Source organism: Crocuta crocuta, unplaced genomic scaffold (assembly GCF_008692635.1).
Source record: "Crocuta crocuta isolate KB4526 unplaced genomic scaffold, BGI_CrCroc_1.0 scaffold190, whole genome shotgun sequence".
NCBI lineage: Eukaryota > Metazoa > Chordata > Mammalia > Carnivora > Hyaenidae > Crocuta > Crocuta crocuta.
In genome coordinates, this window is record NW_027527955.1 from 9,374,321 (window position 1) to 9,382,636 (window position 8,316).

Genomic DNA, 8,316 nt, shown 5'->3' on the forward strand with positions numbered 1-8,316 from the left:
ACCCAGCAGAGCAAAGAGCCAAGACAGGGAATTAAATATTTTTAAGTAAACTGAAAAGACATTATGAAACACTGGAGAAAACCGAGTTTTCAATAGACGTCTCATATTTGCATTTCAGCTTTGTGCTCCTTGGCCTCGCACATGTTGTTCTCAGTTCAGCCATAAAGTATACATCACCTTCTATCTGCATTTTAAACAACACTGGGTCTTGAACATTCTCCCTGCTTCTGTGTAACCGTAGTAATTTTCAGGGATGCTAGAGGCAGGCTGGCCGACTCAGGATCCTGGCTCTGCGGACCCTGGGTGGGAGGCGCAGCACTCCATGCCTCAGTTCCTCTATCTGTAAACCGGGAACAGTAACAGCACCTGTCTCCCAGGACAACTGTGAGCCTGAGCAGACATAATGAACATGAAGTGCTTAGGAAAAGTGCTAGAAGTCAATAAATGGAACCCCAGTAAATGTAGTAAAATTTCCCCACCTTTAATAGTTACAACTGCATGATATGAAGGAGCTGTAATTAAGGGGATCTTTCCTAATTGCTGGACGGTTAGGTTATTTCTAAGTCTTTTTCTTTAACACCACTGGGCTAAGCATCTTATTACATACAACTTTTTCTTCTCTTGAATTATTTCCTTAAGCGAAATTCCAAGAACTTTTTTTGGCTCCTACTGCATTTTGCTATCACAAGGTGTTAATTGTAGATGACAGGTGGGGGCGGGGATGCCCCTGAGGGGAACATGTGCATAGAACAAAGCCTGCAGGGCTCCCCTGGAGGTGAAGAGCCCCCTTCTGTGTGGGTGGGTGGGGGATGGGCAGAGGAGGGCCAAAGCTCAGCTTTGCTTGCTTTATAGAGCCCTTCACTTAGGGGTAGGGTCTCCCAAGAGCACAAAGCTCTGCTGCAATTGAGGGTGGTCTGAGTCTCCACCCATGTGACTTCTGACCGGCAACGCTTGGTATCTGTTTATAGCGCTCTGAAATTAGCCTCACTGAAGTGGATGGTTTCTTTTACCTGCGATCTGCCTGGAGGTCCATTCACTGGCCCAGATGCTGGTGCCGTTGGGTTCCCCGAGGCTGGCTGGCTCCAGGCTGCTGTTGGCCCACTGAGAGATCTGCTCCACAAAGCAGGGCGAGAGAGGTGTTCCTGCTTGCACAAAAAGAGTGCAGGCCAGCTCCATCTTGGTGCCGTGGCCGGAGTTGGGTAGCGTGGCATAAACAGTGTGTAAGAACTGTTTCACCCTTTGGTCTGTGAAAAAGGTGTTGGGATAAATGGACAGCGGTGAGTGTGGGTAAGGAGTTAGCGCCCTCTCTTTGCACATTGCACTGAAACGGGGCCCCAGCGGGTACCACCCTTGTTTCACAAGGTTCATCTACCGCCTTGGATAAGTCAGAACTGAATTGCTCAGGAATTAGCCTGAATCCATAGATTAAAAGCTGGGGGTGGGGGGAGGCCATGCAAGAGCAGAAAGGAATCAGGCTGTGATTAAGTCAAATGGAAGAACATCCCCAGCATCCCAGAGATGAGTCCTTAGTTAAGGACTTCCTCTTCCTGTCCTCAGTCCTCTTAAGGACTGCCTCTTCCTGAGGCAGACATGTTGAGAGAGCTGGGAAAACTGCAGGTCTGGTGTGCAGGGTGATGGGGCTTCAAATATTTAAGAAGTCAATGGATTAATGGGGAATGTCCTAAATAACAATGACAGATGAATTGTCTCTATATCTTGTTCAGGGCCTTAGATCCGCTCCCACAACTGCATGTCATAAGCCTGAGGGACATTCAGATGTGGCCTCTTTTAGAACTATGCTTTCAGTTTGAGGAGAGGAAAGGTAAGAATGCTTCCCATCTCCCATTTCCCTAGGACCCAGCGAACAGCTCGTGCTATGAATGTTGGCAAGGACCTGCAAGAATGTTGCAGGAAATTATAAGCGTTTGAGAGTCCGTCGTTTCCACCTTCTTGGGTGGTAGCTGGACTTCCATTGATTTACTACTCGCACAGGATATTGCTTCCTTCTCTCCGTAATCAATAGCGGATTTCTTTTTCACAATATCATTTACAAGCTGTGGCTTTTCTTCTCCCCTAGGAGGAAATCTGCAGCTGGAGCAGGGCCTCTCGCCCGCCGGTGAGTCAGGGCACAGCTGAGTATCCCAACCTCCTTTCCCCTGACACACGGAAGCTGGACTTTTCCAGCAGTCAGGTCCCCTTCCTGTGCAGGCTGCCGCTGGAACATGGCCTTTCCCTGGCCCTCCTTGCCTCTGTTTCCTCTTAGGCGCAGCCCTGGGGCTATCCACAAATCTGCCCCCACGCTTTGCCCCTTCGTCCTGCACGGCCCTGGCCTGGCTCTCCCGGGGCACGTGTCGGAATGAATCTCTGACACGGCTTGGGGTCCGTCCACTCCAACACCCTTCGTGTTTCAGAGGCCAGCTCAGGGGATGGCAACAGAGTCCCAGGTTGCCTGGCAAAGTTTCTCCCGAGGAGCACAGATGCGCCCCATACACCCTGGCCAGGGGCCCCGCCACCGGGCTGTGGACCACAGCTGCGGAGAGGCTTCACCTGCCCCGAACCCTTTCACTACCAAAGCTGCTTCTTAGAATCCACAACTGTAAAAACACAGACTCAGGTTGTACATCTCCTGAACTGTAGCCTAAGTCCATTGCTTTTATTTTAATGAGCAAGGAAATGGATGAAAATAATACGTCTTATCAGCTATTCCTCTACCGAGGAAGGTCGTATGTATTTATAGAATCACGTCCCTGTAGAATGGTGACCATCTTGCAGGAACAAAGTGAGATGTCACACCGGTCCACCATGGCATGTGACCTCCTTCCTGCCCTCTCACCCAATCTGGGCCGGGGGACCAGCTGTTCTCTTAGCTGGAAACATTAAAGCGGCAGAGAAAATTGGCTGGAGAAATCTTTTCTCCACCTGAGCCTACTTTGTCCCTGCCCATTTACACATAGCAAAAGCTCTTCCAGATGCTGCAGGGATATACATCGGCAGTGGAAGCCATACCGACGGTGTTCACAGACCCTGCGCCGCGTTCAGCAGCCCGTTTGATCCACTCAACAACCCTGTGAATTCCGTGCTATCGTGATCCCCTTTTATAGACGGGATCTATGATTAACGAGCTTGCTCAGTGTCCCCAGGCTGTGGGAGGTGGCACTTCACTGCCCTCCTGCCCACAGGTGAAGGACAGGACACTGCTCCACGCTCTGGAGGCACTTCCTCTTGTGAGGCTCGGGAGTACAGAGCCTCCCGTGTTGCCGTATTACTGTGAGTTTCCCACATTCCTGTCCTGATGGGGCAAAATGGTCTGATGTGAGGGATGAGAGGCTGCTCCTCCCCTGCAGCCTTGGAAAGAAGACCCTGTCACTGCTGGCGTAATTCCTCTCCCTCCTCCTCCAGAGAGTGTCTGTCTTGCTGGAGGGCTGGAGAGGTAGATCTTAGGGAATGGTCTGGGAGGGAAGGAAGCAGAAGGAAGAAAACCCCTGGGCACTGCCCTCCATCAATGTAGCAAGGGTGGCGTGGAGGGGTGAGGAGAAGTTCCCTGGGATGGGCGTAAAGTGGGAGGAAAGTGCTAGAAGGAGACATGAAAATTTCCCATGAATTTCTCTTGCTGCGGCTGAGCCTTTTACCTCATTTGTGAGACCAGTGTGGAGAGTGCCTTCCTTTTGAATCAATGTGTTGAACTGAGCTTCCCGAACGTGACACTGAATCTGGTGGGTCCTGACTTTGTAAGGCTAATGAATATAAAAATCTCAAAGTACCAACTTAGTGATGCTGATGTTTTACCTGCCTCAGAATCAAGAGAGGGCTACGTTGAGGACGATGTCAGAGGGTTTGGTTGGGTCGCGGGAATAATGAGGGCGTCTCTGGTGAAAAATAGAAGAGGCAACGTCCTTACATCTTTATGCTTCTGCTCAGTGACTTGAGTAGGATGAAGGAATTGTGGAAAGAACATGGGATTTGGGGTCAGAATCCTGGCTCTGCCACCTGCCAAGTCTTGCCAAATCATTAACCTCTTGTCTCCTATGGAAAGTGGGGGTTATTAATGCATGTGGTTTCTATGAGGATCAAATGCCATATTGACTCTAAGAGTGAAATCCATATTATCATCAAACAGAACTCTTTCCCAAGAGCCAGGCCACCTCCATTTCTGAGGGCTCTGTTCCTAGCATTATTCTTAAGCTTAACAGAAAGCTATAAAGTGTTCCTTATCAATTTGCCTAGGAAAGCATCAGAACTCCTTAGAACTTGGAACATCAGGAAATTGCATTTCGCGTGGTGACAGTGAAGGTGATCTTTGTGGATTCTACTGGGGTCTGTTCCAAGGCTCATGCTGTGCCTGTGTGACGAGCAGGTGGAAATCCTAGCAAAGCTCCTGGTTGTCACGTATTGGCTGGAAATTCAGGGAGGACAAGACGATGCTGATGCGTCCCACACAAATATGGATAGGTCTTCCTGTCGGTTAAACCAGAATGCAGCCTCAAGACCCTGGCATTACTCTTGATGCTGCTTTTTATACACTGTGTTGGCTTGTGTTGTCTTTCAAAAGGAAGACTGAGGCTGGGTGGGTAGTGGGCACTGCTGGGTTGTTTTAAACAGTGCACATGATTCTCTGAGCTACATTGGGGCAAATACTTTATTAACCGGAACTCTGTAAGTTGCACATCCCTGTTCATAATAACGAACCATGGTTCTATAAAATAATAAAGCAGCTTATGCGTAAGAAAAAGGGTGGGATTGTGTTCCACAGAGTTTGACTGTTAAGTGTCCTAAACATGTGGTAATTCTCCAGTGGGGTCTACGGAAACCCTGTTGATCATCACATTCGGTTAGCCGGGTACCCTGACTATATCTGACAACAGAGGATTGACTGGAATCAGCTTTCTCTGTAGGATATCGACACTTGCATTTCTCACTCTCTCCCAATACTGACTTTTGTGAGTCAGTTTTAAAGCTGACATGCCTGTCTCTTTTTCACATGCTGATTTGTTCTTCATGGCCCAGCTCAGATGGCTTGTCTTCCCAGGAGTCTTTCTGATCTGCCAGTGGAATAAATCATTCCCTCCCCTGTGCTAATTTATTTCAAACAAATACACTTAGTGCGCTGCATTAGGGTGTATTTCTGTGTGCATCATTCCTATGACGCTGAGCTGCTCGCTTTCAGAGCTTTTCTTACTATCCGGATGCTGAGGTCCCAGCCTGGCACCAGCCCACGCAACAGGAGCTCAGCGGTATTTGATGAACCCACTGCCATGGATCTCATGTGGCTGAAGACTAAATGGGTATATGGATTTCTGAGATATTCTTGACCAGAAAAATCAAGCCGGCCAGCAGGGTCACAAGAGTTGTTTGGGCAGGGACAGGACACGGATGGGATGGGGGACGGGATGCACGACTGGTGCATGGTGGCCTGGCATCTTCAGCATTAACCTTTACCTGCCACCCCAAGGCTTCTACCTCGAAAGAAGCTCTCAACAGCACTGTGTTGGTATTCATTCTTGGACTTCCCTAGAACATACTGATTTATACAGTGCTACCTCCCATCCTTATTGATATCTTATTCTAAGGTAGAGAAGAAAAAGCGATGCACATGAGTTGTGTGTTAGTGTGGAGTTGGTAGGAAGGCTCCGAGGCCAGGTACTGAGCCGGAGGCCCTGGGTGCTGACCTCAACCTGGGCTTGAGTCCCAAGTCTGCAACCTACTAGCTGTGTGACCTTGGGCAAGTCGCGTAAACACTCTGTGCCTATTTGCTCATCTCTAAAATAGGGATGGGAGAGCCTGGGGGCTCCGTTGGTTAAGCATCTGACTCTTAGTTTCAGCTCGAGTCATAATCTTGAACCCTAGGTTTGTGGGTTAAGCCCCATGTCAAGCTCCTCACTGACAGTGTGGAGCTTGTTTGAGATTCTCTCTCCCTCTTTCTCTGCCTGTCCCCTGCTTGCTCTCTCTGTCTCTCTTTCAAGATAAACTTAAAAAAAAAATAAAATATGGATGATGATATAATTTCATCATATGTCCAGGGCTAGCAATTGTATGTGGTTTGTATGAGCATCAGAAGACATAATGACAATTTTGTTGTCATTAACAATTAAATCTCTACTTATGAGGTGCTTCAGACACTTCCTGGCACCTGGTAGGCACCCAGTAGCCAAAGGGCTTGTGACATGAAATTGAAAAATTGCCATAGAGGGGCCCCTGGGTGGCTCAGTTGGTTAAGTGTCCGACTTCGGCTCAGGTCGTGATCTCACGCTCTGTGAGTTCTAGCCCCACATCGGGCTTTGTTCTGACAGCTTAGAGCCTGGAGCCTGCTTCAGATTCTATGTCTCCCTCTCTCTGCCCCTCCCCTCACTCATGCTCTGTCTCTCTCAAAAATAAATAAAAGTATAAAAAACATATAAGAAAAGTTGGCGTGGAACCCAAGGTTAGATAGAGAAGCTCAAAGATCATCAAGGGGACCACAATCTGAAGCTTGAATGCCGTCTGCTGCATTCACGCCAGGCGGCCACCCTTCTCCACGGGTGGTCATCCAGTGCCAGCCACCTTCTGAGGGAGCCCGAGTGGGAGTGAGAGCAGCAGAGCAAACAGGGGCCCGAGCAGCCCTCTTACCATGGACAGTGTAACCCAGGGCCTCGGCCAGCTGCTTGCCAGTGTTCCCTTGGGCTCCAAACTGCAAGATTTCCAGAGCAAGGGACACGCCGGCAGGAGAGATGACAACGTTGCTTTCATTTCCCGGGGCTGCCGCATCCAGGTAGAGGCGGAGCGCAAGCTTGGTCTTCAGCAAGGTCAGGTCCTCGCGGAGGTCACCCCGTCCTCCGTGGAGGCAGGTGTGGAGCAGGAAGAGCGTGAACAGGGCCGGCCACATGGAGGTGGGGAATCTTCCTATAGTGCAGGGGGAGGAGAGGCAGGGTGAGGCAGACAGTCCCATCCTGCGAAGAACTGTTCTGTGTTCAGGGCTGGCCATGGCTGCGGGAGGTGTGCCCACAGCGGTTCTGCTCACCACCCGGCCCATCCCTCACCCGCTGCTTTACTGGGTCCTGTCGTGTCCGCGTTAGAAATATGTGCCATGAAGCCAAACTGTGAGTTGGAAGGATTTTAGGGTTCTTTGTCACTCACTAAAGCTATGACCTTGGGCAAGGTCCTGGTCTGGTCAGAAACAAACCATTGGGTTGGAGGAGAAATGTAAGAAGTTCATTCAACTCGTATTTCTTGGTATTTAGCCAGCTTATAGCTGTGCCATGTCTATTATGAATAATAATAATCAACAAAATAATAATAATATGAATAATAATAATCAACAAAAATAAAAAAGTAAACAGTATGTTACAAAAGACTTTGTATTTTCTCAGTTAATCATTACAACAATCTTACAAGGTGGCTGTCACTGTATTTTAAATGCATAGAGGATGAGGTTTAGGGCCCTTAGTGAACCATTTAAGAAAACACATGGGCACTGAGTGTTATGTGGAAACTAATTTGACAATAAACTATTTGTAAAAAAAAAAAAAAAAGAAAACACATGGGCAAGTGCCCATCAATTGATGAATGGATAAAGAAGATGTGGTACACACACACACACACACACACGCACACATACACACCACACAATGGAATATTACTCAGCCATAAAAAAGAATGAATTATTGCCATTTGCAATGACGTGGATGGAGCTATAAAGTATTATGCTATGCAAAATAAGTCAGAGAAAGACAAATACCATATCATTTCACTCTTGTGGCATTTAAGAAAAAACAAACAAGCAAGCAAAGGAAGACAGAGAGAGGCAAACCAAGAAACAGATTCTTAACTATAGAGAACTGAGGGTTACCAGAGGGGAGATGGGTGGGGGAGATGGGTTAAATTGGTGATGGAGATTAAGGAGTGCACTTGTGATAGAGTTGTTGATTCACTATATTAAAAAAAAAAAGAAAGAAAGAAAACACATGAGGAAAGCACATGACTCAAGCCCAGGTCTTCCGTGAGTGGTATATCAAACCCTAAGACTATAAATGCATATGAAAATATTGATACATGAGGTAATTGTACTTATAATATCCGAATTGTTGTGACGTGAACTATTCTTATACAATAAGAGCACTTTTGCAGAGAGCAGAGTTATACCAGTATTGCTCCTGCTAAGGAAAGGCACCTCTCCAAGGAAGAGAGCATTAGCTGGAAATTAATGCAAAGAAGACAAAGGTCAAGGTGCTTTCAATGACTATGCCATGCGTACAGCAGCCTGCAGCAATTTTTGCTAAGTTGTCTAACTTTGGTATCAGACAGGATTGGCGTGAGAGAAGCCTAGTCCAGAGTCACTTCCTA

General features: G+C 47.8%; 1 protein-coding gene across 1 annotated transcript in view; it reads right to left on the reverse strand.

Annotated features, from left to right (window-relative positions):
- The window catches only part of SERPINE3 (serpin family E member 3), a 31,307-nt gene extending 24,448 nt beyond the window's left edge, over positions 1 to 6,859 (reverse strand). Inside the window, exons 1-2 of the mRNA XM_077752597.1 lie at positions 6,604 to 6,859; positions 1,011 to 1,244 (exon numbers count right to left, since the gene is read on the reverse strand). Of these exons, the coding sequence (XP_077608723.1) occupies positions 1,011 to 1,244; positions 6,604 to 6,859 (490 nt within the window). The remainder of the gene's footprint in view (positions 1 to 1,010; positions 1,245 to 6,603) is intronic.
- Positions 6,860 to 8,316: the final 1,457 nt, after the last annotated feature.